Here is a 17,123-nt window from a genome sequence, read left to right on the forward strand (position 1 = left end):
AGAACTTGAACTTTCTTACTTGCTTTCTGTAAAGGCTTAAAGACCTGGCTGTTTTAAGCTGTTAATCTGTCATCTTCTCTGTTGCTCAGTACCTTTAAACACTTTTTGGTTAGCTGCACGTTTTACAAGATTATAGAATAACAATAATCATAATATAGGGCAATTCTCTCCACGAGTTCCAAGCCCCCCAAATAGAGTTCGGAGATTAAATCTGGCTGCTCCCCAGAGCATAAAGATGTATTGGCCTGCAATCACATGAGATGTCAGCCTACTGACCTGAATTGATAAAACATTTATCTTACAGTTTATGCGAGAGAACCTACGATATGAATTACACTAGTACACAGTTTGTCCTCATAGTCTATCACTGTATGCTTCACATCATTGATTAGCTGTCCATACTACTTTGCCTTGTGAATAACTTAAAAAGTTAAGCCCCAACGAGACCAGACAGTTTGATGTTTTCAGCAGGGAAAATGTTTGGTGCAGAGTTTTATCGAACTGCAATTCATTATCCACATCAGTACTGATTTTTTCTGCTCCAATTTCTTCCTTTCCCTCTCTGTAACCGGTGAAAGTGAATTTTACCCTGGAATACAATCATCAACCTGAGTGATCGCATACATGCCTTCATAAAAATGTTAGAAGGACCTTGGTACTGCTATATCTTCAGGGGCCCCCCAGCGTGTGGAATCCTTGAAGGAATCTACCCATCTAGATTTCTGCTCCCTTCAACTAAGCCAGGGTATCAATTTCACAGCCCAGTTTCCCCTCTCATATAGTCAAGATTGTACCCCCAATAAAATGGGCCTTCGCTTTAGTAGCGGAGAGTCATTTACAATCCTCACTCACACATGAAAGCTGACAAAGTTTAGAACACTGCGGGGAGTGGGGGTGTTTGGAGGAGAATCACTTTGTTTTTTTCTAATGCTAGAAGTACTCCTTCAATATTATCCATCTCCTCAACAGGCTCATTTCTTTTGTATTTAATTTTTGCAGGAGCCTGACACCAGATTAAAGCCTCTTAGGCCTCACAAATGGTAGCATCAGATTAGAACAAATCCTTATTCTCCAGAAATTAATGTTCTGTAGCATCCTTAAATTGACCGGTCATTTAGTCATCCTTCAATTCTCTCCTATTTAGCCACCACATTTTACAAAATGCCCTTCATCTTAGCTCCAAGAGTCAGTACCAATGCAAATGAAAGTTTCCCTAGCTAGGTATTCAAAGTCAATCACAGGTGGTCTACTAATCCTGCTATGAAGAAACAATCTAGTCTAGAAGAGAAGCCATGAGCCGGATACTACTGAATGTTTTATATAGGTCTCTACCTTCATATATCACTAAGATCAAATGCCACGGTGAATGTGTGCACTTCAAGGGGAGCAATCATATCCTTCTTTCAAAAGATGGCTCCTCTTCAGGGTCATAGAAACCAGTTAACCTTCCGCAGCTATTTCCACCAACTTCAGGTGCGGACGAGTATTAAGGCTCCGACATTATGCCAAATTCTTTGCGAAGCAGATCAGGCAAGAAGATTCAGCAGAGCTGCGAGTGCTCTTGTAAGGGAACTGGAGAAAACTAGAAAGTGAGAAATCTGATACCCCGACCCACAGAATACACTGACTCTCTACAGCAGAACACTGGGTAAGGGAATGAATGGAAAGACAGGTTCTGAGGTCACCGGAGACCTGTGCAGTGTTGCAGAAAGCCATGCTTTATTTTCTATTACAATACAAACACAAAGAATACAAAACGATTCTCAGCTATACCCATTCAAATATGCACACAGAATCCGCACTCGTCCTGCGCTAGTGTGTGTGTGTATATATATATATATATATATATATATATATATATATATATATATATATATATATATATATATATATATATATACATACATATACGGCTATCACTGTCAGTCCCACAAATCCCAAGTAGAGTCGACACTTTGGTTGCCCACTGCAGTATCGGACCACTGCTTTGGCCTCAATTAATGAGATAGGTAGACCTCAACGTGAGAATGGTGGACTCACTCACTAGAGGTACAAGTGAAGAAATCAAAAGTCTACTAATTGTACATGTATGGAAAAAAAATCATAACATATCATAGCATTCTCTACAGAGAGACACAGAGACCTTATGTCCCAACATCTACTTAGTGATTTAGATTCCTTATTCTAATCACATAGTTAAATAAAGATCCATGACAAGTATTTACAAATTAGCAACTCATCCAGTCCAAACAAGGCCTTATCAGAAGTACAACTCAACATCCTCCTCCTCACCACCCAAGCCCCTTCTCCTCACTGCACCGAATTGATAAACCTTTTACAAACAACCAAACTCATTCCAAAGACATAATTCAATAAAAGGAGCTCAAAAGTACCCGCCTCCTAAATGTAGAAGTGCCTGTAGCCAAAACCAATTAGAACAATGGAATGAGTAAATATGTATGCCAATGTTTTACATTTCTTCTTTCTAATGTACAGAATGTTCATCCAGGGAGGTTGTTCAGCATTTAGAATATTTTGGTTGAGCTAACAAGTGTTTTGTCTTCGTTAACTAGTTAGCTTGGGGATTTTTCAAAAAGACTGGAATTTTTCAAGTAGGTGAAACACTAGGATAAGATTGTAACCAGATAAAGACTAGTTATATAAAATTAGTTATCTTACTTGTGGGTTACACAAGTGAGGCAATGCAAATGTGAGCCATACTAAGTGGTGCAAAAGCATTACTTCTCGTAAAATCTATGAGCCACATATTACTATAAGGAAAAGGAAATCCGAGCTGCATTGGGCAATACTAATAAATGCATAATTCTATGACAGTATAGTACTCGTATTTGATGATCGCAGGTTAGGAAGGGAAGGAAATACCTTGAAAAAGGCATCCATAACACAATAGATCCTAGTGTAGTCATAAGTAAGAAGGAATATGGTGGTCTTCAATGTCCTATCTTCAAAAGCAGTGAGAATTAGGGTTCAGGGAGCAGTAAGTTATGTGCACTCTAATAAATACCACAGGCAATAAGAGACCTCAGTTAGTTTTAAAAAGTGTTGTTGAGGTCTTGAAGAAATATGTAGGAAAAGAGGCAGACTTCTGAATTACAAGGAAACAGAGTCCCTCCGGTATCAAAAGGAAGTGATGTATGGGGCTCAAGCATATACAGGTCGGTTCAGGCTTACAGTCCAGTCCCAAGAATGTGGTGTCCCATATGCGGGCTGTTTAGCAAAAACAGATGTGGTATTTGGTACACGTCAAAGAGAAAATAAGTCATTGGTGCTGGGTGAGATCAATCAGGTTTGTCAACATAAGTGCATGAGGGTCATGACACAATTACAGAAGTGGAACATAGGAGGGGAGAGGGATGGTACCGCCATGGGACACTGGCGCTAGCGATTAGAGTGCGAAAGCACGGTAGACAGTATTGTTATGCTTGTGGACAAATTGCTTAAAGATGCGTAATCATTAAGTGTGTGAAAGCAGGCTTGCTCAATAGAGAGAAGAAGAGGCCTTGTTCCAAGAGTGAAAAGCTCCTAAGAAATCAAACGATAATGTGGATATCATTTTCAAATTGTGAACGTCATTTCTTTTCAAATATTTTCAAAGCATTGCTCACACAAAAGAAAACGATTCATTGCTATGGATCTGGAGCGTGCCCTCCAGCCTTCTTCCACTTTTGTCATCGAAGGAAAAGATCTCAAATTGTGCAGGTTCTAGGATTTGAACGAGAGCATATACACAGTGGCTTTTTTGTACAATCACAAAGAAGGACTAAATTACTGTACATTATGTCTTCCAAAGAGCACAAAGACACCTGGTACAATGTTTCTATCGAACAAACCACGGCTTACATGCTTACATGAACAATTAAATAAATATAGAGTTGCAATGCTTTTTACTATAGGCGGACAACTTTACCTGGAAGATTATCACTGTACACCACAGAAGAGCCTTGGGACATTACAAAAACCCTAAACTGTCAGCTGGGATCAGAACCGATAAACATATAAACAAGGCAAATAACTGCGGGGATAGCAGAGGACAGGAAGCTTTCCTACTTTTTAAATCTACCCGACAGACTAATAAACACTCTTTTAGATGATTACCTAGTAGTCCTCGGTTCTTAATTTGTGACGCGGATTGTCGATGGTGGGATCCAAAATTAATTTTTAGGGGCTGGGACTGATTATTCAACATCAGACGGAGAGAGAATATAAAAGAGAAAAAGTAAAACTGTGACACAGGGAGAAAACAGGGATGAAAAATAACTGGATATTAAAGAAAACGAAAATGAACCAAGAAGAGGCATGAGGTGAAATCAAGAGTAGGAAGCCTTGGTAAACGGTAAACCCAGGGGTGGGCTTCCATGACAATCTTTGGGCGCCTATTTTATTTTTATATACACAAATTAACAACTGCAGTCATTACTATTAGAACAATTGTGGACTGACATTTTCCCAGTTACATTTAGTGCGCCTGACAGTCTAGTGCCCACAACACTGGGGAACGATACAAAGTTAGATGGTTCATTTTCAAAAGGTACACAGATGAGTGAAGACTCTAAAAGTCAATAATCAGACAGCAGCTTCAGGCACCAGAGCTAAAGCCTGTATTGTCGACCTGTACGTAAACCTCGAGCAGCTTATTTTGAAAGCCAATTATGTTTGCTTCTGGTTCTAGTAAAGTGTTCAAACATCTTCATCAACTGGATCAAACGTATGCTTTACAAGCTGCTTCTGTGACCCAGAAATGAGCTGAGAAGCTAGCTGATTTTATACTAAAGAGTTTTACCGTCATTACAGCCACAGAGTTATGACGGAGTCAATAGGAAGGGTGTTCTTGTGTGTTCCCTTCCAGTGTGCAAGTTCCTTAAATCCAGAAAACGACTTGTCCATTCAAATTTCAACTTGTTACCAAGGAAGATCTCCTTGAATTCGTGACAGACATGAAAGCTACCTTTTAACTCTATGATTGTTGGAAGAGCAGTTTTATCAAGGAGACTTCAGTTCTTGCAGTTTTTCTTGTGCTGTGATATTAACACATTCAGTCTAGCTGAAATGTTTATGGTCACTGCTACCAAGATGATTGGGTGCATCTACATATGTAGATCAGTATTTATGCTCATTGGAGTCAACTAGGGGCCAACAAGCCTGGGCTGTCACCTGCCTCGTACTCAACCCTTGTACTCCCAAATTATAATTTTCTCCTGCTGGAGCATCCTCCGTAATGTTTCCATTCATTGTATTGTATTGTATATAGTTCTTGTATAGCGCAACTGCCACCCTACGGGTATCCTGGCGCTTTGAGAGAACCTAATCAGATGGAGCCGGCCGGTGGCAGGGCTGAATAGTGGGAACTGAAATCTCAGAATCTTTCATTATTCAGTGCCCTTCATGCTAGGACAGCCTATAGTGGCACCATCATAAGGAATAAAAGTTGGGGAGATAAAAGCATAATGAGGCTAAATATCAATCTTTCATTGTGAGAGCGCATGATGATCAAGGACAAGAAACAAAGCTTCTACTAAGATACCAATATCAGTTTCTGGTCATGCTACAAACCAGAAAAAAAAAAAAAAAGAGTCCAGTGGTGGTGGTGAACTGAAGCAGAACAAACGGTATAGAAATTAGAATCAAGCAGTATACAAAAAGCTCTTTCCACAAGTAACTCTCAGGAATATAATTGTAATATTTCAAAATGTGCTACGTACTGTTGTCTTTGTAAACCAGCAAAACACAAGCTGCAATTTTCAAGAACTCTGCGGCAACAACCGCGGTGGAGGACAAGTAACGAGGTCCCTCTTCTTTTAGCGTCCGTGAGTAACGCATTGTTAGAACCAGGCTCGTTGTTTGGAAGACCAGGATTCCCAAGGAGAGGTACTTTAGACTGACAGACATTGCTGGGCGGCTCCTATCCTGAAAGAGTGTCATACAAAAAAAAGGTGAGCATGCAACAAGAAGACATCTGGCCGACGAGCACACACTGACCGCTTTCTGTGCTCAATTTTTCTACGTAATAATCCTACAACACCTTCATCAGAAAGGAAATTGATTGCCTTCATTATGAATACAATTAAATAGAAAAAAGGGACATAAATAGAGAGCCAAATGAGGGTGAAAATGTATATCGCCCAACGCCCAGGCTACATTGTTTGGGGGCAAAGACAAGCCTTATGATCTCTTTTTTTCCACTGGACAATAAGGCACTTTGACTCTCTCTCCTTAGCCAGCTGTTTTGCACTGAAAAAATCTTGGCTATTGGTCTGCAATGCCCAACAGCAGTTAAGTCAATGAAGAAACCTTTGCTGCTAAAGCAAGACATCTATAGAAATGAACAAGCTCTTTAAAATTACATATGTTTGAGTAAATCATGCAAAGGCTTTATTATCACACCAAAAGGTACAATGTGAGGTCCTGGCTTAACTTGCACTGCTAAAACACTGATTCCAAAAGAGATGTGTACACATTTGTTTTAATATCTGATAACATTTGTTTGTTGCTTTAACTGTCAAATGTTGTGGATCACTTTTACAGTAACATTTTGTAAAATCACTGACTGCTTTACATGAAATATGCCAGAGCAAGTAAGAAAATGCTTCCTCAGAAACTCAAGTAACCAAGAGAGACCGTTCAAATAGAACCTTGCTATTGTCAGGACTGATCGATTCATAGCCTTACCGCAACCAGTACCTATGCTCTACCAGAGCCCTAAAATACATAGAGCTGGTGCGTGTTCAGATGTTTGACATATATAGCCCTGATTTATTACGAGACTTGAATAATCACAGTCTTCATATAATCCACACAAGATTGTAATATGAATCCCTACATCGTTTGAGTCTGGGACTATGAGACCTCTGATATAATCAGAGTACTGGCATGATTTGTCATCTAACTGCAGAACAAACAAGAACAAGCATTTGCAATGCAATAGGTCTCGCATTTCCGACTGGTTGAGCTATTGGCATTGTAAATGACAATGCCTTTTATTTATGCGTTTGAAAACCTGCAATCTGTGCGTAAACAAGCACTTTATACTTATAGTCCTTGCTTATGAGAAGTAAGGCTGGCAGTCTCTTTTACTGCCAGTCTTGCTTCTCGTAAGCAAGGACTATACGTACAAAGTGCGTGTTTATGCACCGCTTGCAGGTTTTCAAAACAAATGAATGAAAGGCATTGTCATTTGCAATACCAATAGCTACAACTTTCGCAAATGCGACACCTATTGCTGTGCCCTGCAAGGCACCAAAAAGCGCATATAAACATATTACAGAACTTATACGGTACACATAAGGGCATCTGTTTGTACACTACTATTCGTAAAACATTGCAGAAGGTATCAATAAAAACTGGTATCGGTTGCCTCTGCTTGTTGTTATGTGCAGTGAGATAATATTTATTAACAAATGGTATAAAAATATAGTTGCACGTTTAAAGCGCTGCTTATAAAGATGTAAAACAAATACTAGTTAAATATGTCCTGTGAGTTGCCCTAAACAATAACCTAATGTTAGAACAGCAAAAGCGGCATGTAAATATAAGTGAAACTGACTTAAAATATATTGCTGCAATAGCAGAAGCAAAAGCGCCAAGTAGATCAAAAAAGGTACCTTTTTCAATAAATATATAATATGCCAAGATATGCTGAAGTGGAAGTGTCATGAAAATGGATCACACAGTTAACATGTAATTCGTAAAATAACTACGAAATAACAGACAGATGCGGGCAAGGCGTCTTTTAGTCTGTTTTTTTGTTATTTACAATACACTGAAAGCTATCATAGAGACTAAGAAAGGCACAGTATGTGGTTTACTATCTAGAACAGTTTGCTTGTAGCAGCTAATTACATGCGAACAGTGGATGGTGTTATAGATAAGAGTAACAGATTCTCCTCCAAACAACTAACAATGTGCTAGAGGGATGTTTGTGTCCTGTAAGAAGTTTGTAGATGGCATACGTTTACAGGCTGCCATATAATATTGTGGAACGTACTAAACATGCCTTAACAGGTTATTATAGTACCTGCATACACCTAAAAAAGGCATTCTGCTCCGACAAACAAAGTGCAGTTAGGAGATTGCATTATGAAAGCAAAGTACACAAAACTTTGTGTAAACAGTTGTAAGCAGTGTTTTTAGATGGGAGAGAAGCTTAGTAAAGAGCCCGGCTCTAAAATAAAAGTCAGTTATGTTTAGGCAAATAGGCTAAGTCAAATTGATGTAAATCCCAGTAGGAGTTGTAAGCAGACACAACAGGGTAGACATGGTCTAAAGGCACACAGCAACAACAACAACAAAAATACGCCTTGCTGTCTCAAAAATGTATATGTTTAGGGAGCTATTTGAGGGCTGCATTTGTTGAATTGAACAACGCTGTGAGTGGTGTATTTAAAAACATCACACCACGATGGAAAATACATTTGCAAAAAACACACTATGCGTGCTGTTTTACTGTAGCGCTTTAGTTCTGCTAACGTATAGGGCGATTTAATCTTTTTAGGTGGTACTGTATGTAAAGTGTCCACTTTGAATAAAACATCGCCGATAAAAAGTTGCGGTGAAACACTAAGCATAGTAACAGATTGTGGCCTTTTAGAACACAAAAACATGCCCCACTGTTACTAGAAACTAATTAAGGGGGGCATTGGAGCCCACAAGTTGTGCTTTTATTTTAGTGCTAAAAATGCAGACAACGAACGCCGAGAATGCTTTCTCAAAAGCTCAAGTAAGAGGAAACAAAATATCCAGTCGGGTTGGTGGTGCCGAATGGAGACAGGGCAGACACCGATGAACACCGAGAATGCTTCCTAAAAAGCGCAAGGAAGAGAAAACAAAATATCCAGTCAGGGTGGGCGGGCCTGATGGAGACAAGGCGGACACCAACCCTGCTTCCAGAGAAGCCAGACACAAAACCAATGACAATAGTCTAGCCAAGGCGAAGCAGCGCATGCGCTGCAACGCGGGCGAGACCTAAAAAAATAGGACCAGTGGATTTTCACATGACCAATAGATTTATGCAGTATCTCGTCGCATGGACCCGTAGATATTTTACAAAATTCCACACCCCTGAAAAGGTGGGTTATAGGCATTTTACTCAAACACCAGAGCAGAAGGGTTGTACACACTTTTGGGCCAGCGTTCAAAATCCATCAAGTAGTGGAAACGAGAACAAACCTGAAAACTCACAGTCTAGCAAATCAGAAAAACTAGTGAAAGCCGTGACCGACACCCTAGTAACAACAGACCAGCTTAAAGACAAAATAAATCGCCTGAAAAAAGAGGGTGCAGCGGGTCCAAATGGGCTTCCAAACTCTATCTTTAAATATTCGCCTGAATTTTGGGCAGAATACTTAACACCACTCTTTAATGCAATCTACAATCAGAACAAACCGCCAAGATCCTGGAATGGGAGCATAATTCACCCCATTTTTAAACAAGGTGACCACAACGAGCCGGGGAACTACAGGCTGATATCGCTAATGGATGTCGAGGCAAAACTATACAGATCATGCCTACCATCACTCCTTCAGGACTGGATGGAAGATACGAACATAATACCAATGTTCCAAACTGGTTTCCGGCCAAGGACGGGTACACTAACAAACTTGATAACCCTGGCGCTCTTGAAAGAAAAAGCTGCAAAAAGGGGGACAAGACTGTATGCTTGCTTTATAGACCTGCGAGCAGCCTTTGACAAAGTGAACAGAACCCGTCTATGGGAAAAACTAAGATCATGGGGTATCTCGAAGAAGTTATTGGAGGCTTTTATAGTCCTGCACAGTAACACCTGGGCTCGAGTAAAACTGGGAGACGGTAGCAGCATAACGGCCGAAATAAGAACACAACAGGGCCTAAAACAAGGCTGTGTACTGGCCCCAAGTTTATTCAACCTGTACATGGCAGATATTGTTAACCACATGGAGGTCGGGGAATGCCACCCACCCCACATGTCAAAAATCTCTATCCCTTTCCTGCAGTATGCAGATGACATTGTTGTTCTGAGTCAAACACCAATAGGTCTGCAAAGATCGATCAACAATTTGACAACTTATTTAGAACACAAATGTTTGGAACTGAATAAAGACAAAACTAAAGTTGTCCGCATTGTGGATCCAAAAAAGCCAATATTCAAATGGTATGCAAATAGTTCCCCAATAAAGGAGGAAACATCATACAAGTACTTAGGTTTGAAATTGGGGCGAGGGCCGACGAACAAAGAACATAAAATCGAGCTAAAAGCAAAAAAACAGTCTTTGATCTATGCATACCGGCAATTACAAAAAAACTAAGTTGTTCAAATTATACACACCTGCTGAATGTGATAAAAGCACAAACCCTACCATCCTTGTCATACGCACTGACCACCTGGTGTGGCAAAGAAGCAGGGCTGTTAAACAGGCTACAAACAAAAGTATACAAGGCAGTTTTAAATCTTCCAAAATCGTCGGCACCGGCGCAGGTTCGTCTAGAATTTGGCCTTCTAAATCAGAAGTTTCGCAGTATGGGGACCTTTGTGAAACTCTGCCATAAAATACGCATGTCGGAAGACAATTCATTGGACAACCTGTGCTGGAAAGAAATCAACACCCAGCAGAAACAGCACGTTCCAAACAGTTGGGGAGGCTATCTGTCTCAATTCCTGACCTGTATAGGAATTGAAGAAACGTGGGACATGAGGCCAGATAGACACACTTTTGACAAAATTGCAAACAATGCGGTCAAATGGGAATCCTACCTTGAAGACAAAATAAACACCGCAAAAGGACGACACGGGTGGACCGTGATAAATTCATATTCCGGGATAAAACCACAGACCTACCTAGAAAGCCACTTTAATAGTTCCTTAAAACAAAGATACATAAAACATCGACTAGGACTACAGTTCTCAAAGGACTTGTTACCAGCCTGGAAAAATTGTCACACCGACCCCCATTGTCGTCTATGTGGATACCGAAATGAAACATTAACGCACTTACTATGTGTGTGCCCGGCACTTAAGGAGACGGCTTTTAAAGAACATTTTTAACAAATTGAACATTTGGACTTGTAGGCAAGCCGTAATCCGATGGCTAGATGGATCATGTCCTATACTGGCCTGCAGGGGGGGTCAAATATATGATGAAAGCCCAATCTCTCTTACAGCAAGCGGACCTTGGAATCACACCACCAAACTGAAATATATGACACTAGCAGCTCGCCCCAGCGTTGCCTGGGGCAGAAAGGGGCTGGGGGCAGCAATTGAGGCTTGCGTGCACTTCTGCCCCCGGCCCCCTCCCGCCCCCTCCCGCCCGTGTCCCGGAGATCCTTACCTCAGCTGCCGGTCCCGCTCCAGGCGCCCCGCCCGCACAGGCCGCCACTCTCCAGGTGCCCCACCCGCACAGGCTGCCACTTTGCACAGCAGCAAGCAGGGCCGTGGCAGTCCTCCCAGCAGGTCACGATCTTTAGCGCCATTTCCGGAAGTGTTGCCAGGGAGCGTAAACGCAAATGATGTCATCACACAGACGTCGCGGCCGGCGCTACTTGCAAGGGACTACTTTATTTTTATTTCGACATTTTTTAAACAACGTATATATATTTGTTTTAATAGCCTATGTCCTTCTGCTTGCCCTGAGGTTTTCAACGATGTCTTGGGTGTTTTGATTGGTGGTGTACTTTTCGAGTTTACATGGCTCAAAGGTTTGTGTTCTCTCTTTATAATAGTAGTATAGATTTACTTTGCCATTTGATAAACAGTTCTATTTGCTAATATTTTAAAAAGTGTTTATGTCCTATGATGTTCTAAATGCATTTTGTAATAATTTTTAATAATTTTATACAATAAAATTGACTTGACATTAACAAAAACACAAGATAAGCCTGAAACTCTCACCTCTGAGAAATAATTCAACAGCTAAAGGATGTAGACTGCAGTGCAATTCAAATATAAAGAAACAAAAACCTGAACTAGACACCATTTCTGAAACTCAATGAACATATATGACACGTTGATGGACGGACCTGTAGGGTGAATTACCACGTCCTGCACCTCCTCTCTGCAGCTATTAATGAATACCAAGAGGCTGCTTTTGTTGGACATGAAAAATGGTTTTGACACATTCTTTATTATCTGATGTGCTTCACAACATCTGCTGCCAAAGCGCAGGCACAAATTTGTACTCTTAGTTGTATAAGGGTTTGCTGAAACCTACCCTGGTGCGTGCTAATTTGTACCTTTTTTAAGAAAAAGGTGTGTCGAGATGACTCTTTTGTGCTAAAATAAGCCTAGTTTGTAGATCTGCATAGCGCTGACTGCACATAACAAAATTTGAAAAGATGGAATCTATCATCCAGACAACCAAGTGATTATATACTTAAGACCACAGAACACCAAGGCACAAGGATGAGCATGTGCTCTTCAGTTTTACAAAACAAGGGAGAAATTCTGTTTGAAGAAGGGCATTTACCACTCCTAGTGAGCGGTAGGTCCAGCCTCAGTAGTGCCCTCAATGAGGAGTAATTACCAAAAATTTGCTGGGCTGTTCCTTATGCTAGCGGAATGTACGTATCCCTGTGGAGTGAAGGATGTTGTAGGGTTCCAGAGGATCCTACAGTTGGGCATCCATTATGTTGGATGTAATGCCCTCACACACCCTTTCAGGTGTCATGCTTCATCATCTGGGCTTGCTCCTCGTTGGGTCGGCGGTGCAATACCCAACGGGCAACACCTCAAAGAGGGGCTCTTTGGCGGAGATCTTCTATCCAACTGCCATTTAGATGAAGTGCGGGTGTGGGGGCCAGAGGTGCGTAGAGAAGGAAACGAACAACATCAAACAAATTCGTACTATAAATCATACTCTGCCTTCACCCTGGATCTCTAGGCACAAGATCACCCGAGATAAACGCACCCTGGGGCGCTGGAGAGGGAATGTTCCAGAAGGAATCCGTGGCGAATGAATACACGACACGGCCAGCGCTCATCACGGCTGGCATGGGGACGGCTGCTGCCGTGCCTCATCTCTCTGGGACCGGTTTGTGAGTCAGAGGCTACGTGCTGCACCTAGAGGCAGAGTGAGGCCTGACTCTGGTCGGGGCTGGGCTGGGCTGGGCCAGCGCATTGGAGGACTGGCAGTGCTGACCGGGGCTTCCCCATTTTCATCAGGTGGCGATCGTGCAGAGACGGGGGAGTGCTGCACTACTGGAGACTGCGCCTGAAGGGTTGGCCCGATGCTGGACCATGGCGGCTACAGCACCTTAGCGGGCATCTGCCAGGGACCTGCCCGGGGGATACGCGGACTGGAGTCCATCCTCTTGCAGCTGCGTGGGTGAGTTGAAAGCGAGGGTTGCAGGGGCCTATGCGATAGAGCTGTATGTGGCGAGGGGTGTTCATCGGAGGCAGCTACACATGTTTGTCGGAGGAGCTGCACCCCCCCCCCATGCTGCATAGAACTTGTCAGACACCGCACCACTACAGTAGCGAATCAGACTACCATTGTGCTACCATCAACGCTCTTAAGATGGCGACAGCGAGACCTCAGTAGCGGCGGAACCTGCAGTCCTCACGCGATTGCAGTACACACCGCATTGGACCCACAAGAATCCCTTTATACTTGATCTGACAACTCTGCCTCTATTTTACCGGCACCGAAGCTTGACTAAAACAACTCGCAAAGTACTGTGTGAGCTATGGATGAGCTCCACTCCAGAATTCACTTTTGCCCGAACGTAAGATGGCTAACCCCGGCACAAATTCAGCAAATTGACCAAACTACACAGTTGACTGGGCATCGACTTAAAAGAAACAACTGCACTGCCAAGTCACCTTCCGCCTGCCCCTCGCTTGCATACTGTAGTGCTGTATGCACCGCAACTTTGGCAAATCTATAATGCCTGAGTTTAAGATGGCCAGCCCGGGCACTGAGCCGACAAATCAACCAAACTACACAGCCACTATGACAGACTCCAGTTCCTTCTCTGATACCGAGCTGGACTACACCAAGCGTTGCAATCTCCGCCTACACGTTGATTTCAGCAGCAACGTCATCCAGCGTGGATGTTCCCCTGAGCTGGGAGTCCCAGCAGGGTGGCCTCTCCTCTATCCTCTATAAGGGACTTGGTATTCTATGTTTTTCTATGTAACTGTAGCCTATATACCTACCCAAAATTGATTATTCCTGTCTTCCCGACCGTGGAGACCTGAACAACATGGCTGATGCCCAGTGGAGCTGTTAAACAGCTGTAGAGGAGATTGGCCCAGGTTCACCCCCTTGACCATCACCTACCCAGCCGGACATTGGGCATAGTTCACCTTGTCTCCCCGTTGTGTCTCAACTCCCTCTCTGGCTTGTTTCTATGCCCTCCCTCCTTCTGGAAAGTGGTGTGCTACCATTCTTACCCATGAGGTACAGCTTGGTGTCCCTTGTGCTGACTCTTCCCCTGGCTATGGGCGGGACTATAGAGCCCAGTCTTTTATAGGGTCCTGAACACAAAAGAGGGACAACTCTAAGTGTGAGTAGGTACTAGTAAGATGGAGGACACTCAAGACGATGTAGTTTTTTCAGTAGAACTGATGCCAAGGAATATGATCGTTCATCCCCAGTGTGTCTGTTTTGAGTTGCCCCTCTTTTGTGTTCCAGCAAACCGGGTAAGACTAATAACTGTACTAACCAATGGGCCCATCTTTACTTTGACAGTAAAATACCGTATGCGACTCTGGTTCCCCTGTTGAAGTGCTCACTTTGCGCAAAACAGGTATTTACAATTTTATTCATCTAAAAGGGTTACACAAGTCACTATTCACGTCTCCTTTAAAAACCAAAAATGACTCATCAAATAACTACCACCACCGACCATGCACTGTCTTTCACTAAACAGATGATTGCGGGGCACATAGGTTACCAACTCCCCGACCAAAATAGAACAGCGTTCAGACTCAATAACTTTTGGTCTACTGTGCATGTGATATACCTGTGTGTTTTGTAAATACAATCTTTGAATCGCTACTTCTGCACTTCCCCTCTCTCAGACCCCGTTTGTTTTCCTTTTCTCCCTATTCACTGTGTAAATGCCACAATGTTGGCGCGCATTCTATATTTGGAGTAAAACAATAGCGCTCCCCATAGAATCCTGCATGACTGTCTGCTCACCTGAAAAGAGTACCAACCTTCATAATAGTCTGTGTTGGTTTTTGTCTCCACAGCATGGGAATTTCCCATTACTCAAACACTCAATCCCGCACAAATTGTGTGAAGCTCATTCCTTAATTTTTCTTCGTATGTTTTGTTTGTATATACGTTTTCTGTCCTGACGAAAGCTCCGTAGACCCAACCGGGCCAAGTGAGCTGAAACATGTCGACACGTCTATCAAGAGATATGGTAGTCCAGTAACTTGACCACCTACATATCGCAATTCCTTTTTAACCATTGTGCCTAAACTATCTAGAATAAATAACTTTTTTTGATTAGACACTATTTTTAGTCTATTCCTTGACATATATTCTTTTGATCTCTGGACACTTCTACTTGTACCAGAGGTAGCCTCAGGTGAGGCAGGCACCCAGCACGTCAATCGATCACCCGATGAATACGCCATGACTCCTGATGGGGCGGAGAAAAGATACACCGCAAACGAAAATACCAGGATGTCTATGAGGGTTTTCGAATACAAACCAATGGTTTTGTAGAAACAAGTGTCCATTCTATTTTTGATAATTGAACGTTTACTTAGGGGAAATGAATGGACTTCTAATCCTCTTCCCTCCTATTTTTGATATAAACCAATCATATATAATCTCATAGTTCCCCTCCCTTAGGTATATTGAGCAGTTGAATTTCACTATATCCTTACTTCAATGTCCCCGTTGAGTGTCCTCTACAGGGGTATCCAAAAGTGCGTCCCAGAAGCTTTTAAAACGCGGGGTCGATCTGGGGCTCAGAGCTTGTATGAGAGCATATAGAAAGGAGATGCATCCCCTGGAGGTGGACCCAGACAGGGCAAACTTCTCTATGGGGAGCAGGTCCCCGATGACGGCCAGCCGCACCAGGGGTTGCTGTCCTCCGTGCTTAAGCTGCAAATAATGACATTCCTACTTGGCAGTCAGTGCAAATTGTTTCTTACATTCTTGAAAGGTGAGAAGCTCGCCTTTGTCAAATAAATGAGATATCATGTGACACCCTTTAAGTCTCAAAGGGTCCCTCTTGAAGCGCAGGGGGAAGGCAACATTAAAATGTATGGGTGTGTAGGGGGAAGGAAAGGTAGTAAGTTGTAACCTCCTAGTAAGGATATCCCACACCTGTAAAATGGTGGATGTGGGTGTTGCTGGTGTAAGCGTTGTATCCTGTTTTGGCTTCCATAAAAGATCCCAGATGGTGGGACCAGTTATCTGTCTGTCAATATGAAGCCAGTGCTTCTCCGAGGCCCTCACCGACTATTCAGTGAGTATTCGCAATTGAGCCGCTCTGTAGTATGCCTGAAACTCCGGTAGCACCAAGTCTACTTCCTTACGTAGTCACGTGAGCAGGCGATAGGGTAAGCGCGCCCTTTTCCCCAACCAGATAAATTTAGTAAGCATGTGTCACAACACTCGAAAGAGTCCTCCCTCCACCGGGATGGGCACGCCCTCTACCCACCGCCACTCTTCTTTGGATAGGGACAAGTTCAATAAGAAGGACTTAGACAGATTATCCCTAAAGCCCGCTGCCTGCTCAAACATCATAAGCTCTTCTTGAATAACCGGGAGGGAGATCAATGGTTCCGTGACTGGAAGTAGCATGTCGTTGGTAGAGCGCAATACCTTATGATCATCTGTGCAAATCATATCCCCTGTATGTCTGGGTTCCCTCTAGTCGGATGTGCTAGGGGCTCTATGCTCAAGGCGAAAAGGAGGGGGGACAATGGACACACCTGCCTCGTCCCGCGCGCCAGGCCTAAGGGGGGGGAGACGCAACACCATTGACCAGGACCCGGGAGCTAGGAGAGTGATAATTGACGGAATCATCCCTATAAAGGCCTCGCTAAAGGCAAAGCGCTGGAGCACTCAAAATAAAAAGGTCCATTCCACAAGGTCAAATGCTTTTTCCGCATCTATCAGGAGGAGAGCCGCTGGAATGTTTTTCTTTTGGTCCTTCTGAATTATATG

At 42.8% G+C, this 17,123-nt stretch overlaps 1 protein-coding gene across 1 annotated transcript in view; it reads right to left on the reverse strand.

Annotated features, from left to right (window-relative positions):
- The window catches only part of SLC35A3 (solute carrier family 35 member A3), a 211,840-nt gene that overhangs the window by 109,922 nt on the left and 84,795 nt on the right, over positions 1–17,123 (reverse strand). Inside the window, exon 2 of the mRNA XM_086954566.1 lies at positions 5,721–5,925. Within this exon, the coding sequence (XP_086810692.1) occupies positions 5,721–5,907 (187 nt within the window). The 5' untranslated portion in view covers positions 5,908–5,925. The remainder of the gene's footprint in view (positions 1–5,720; positions 5,926–17,123) is intronic.

Source organism: Lissotriton vulgaris, chromosome 1_1 (assembly GCF_964263255.1).
Source record: "Lissotriton vulgaris chromosome 1_1, aLisVul1.2, whole genome shotgun sequence".
NCBI lineage: Eukaryota > Metazoa > Chordata > Amphibia > Caudata > Salamandridae > Lissotriton > Lissotriton vulgaris.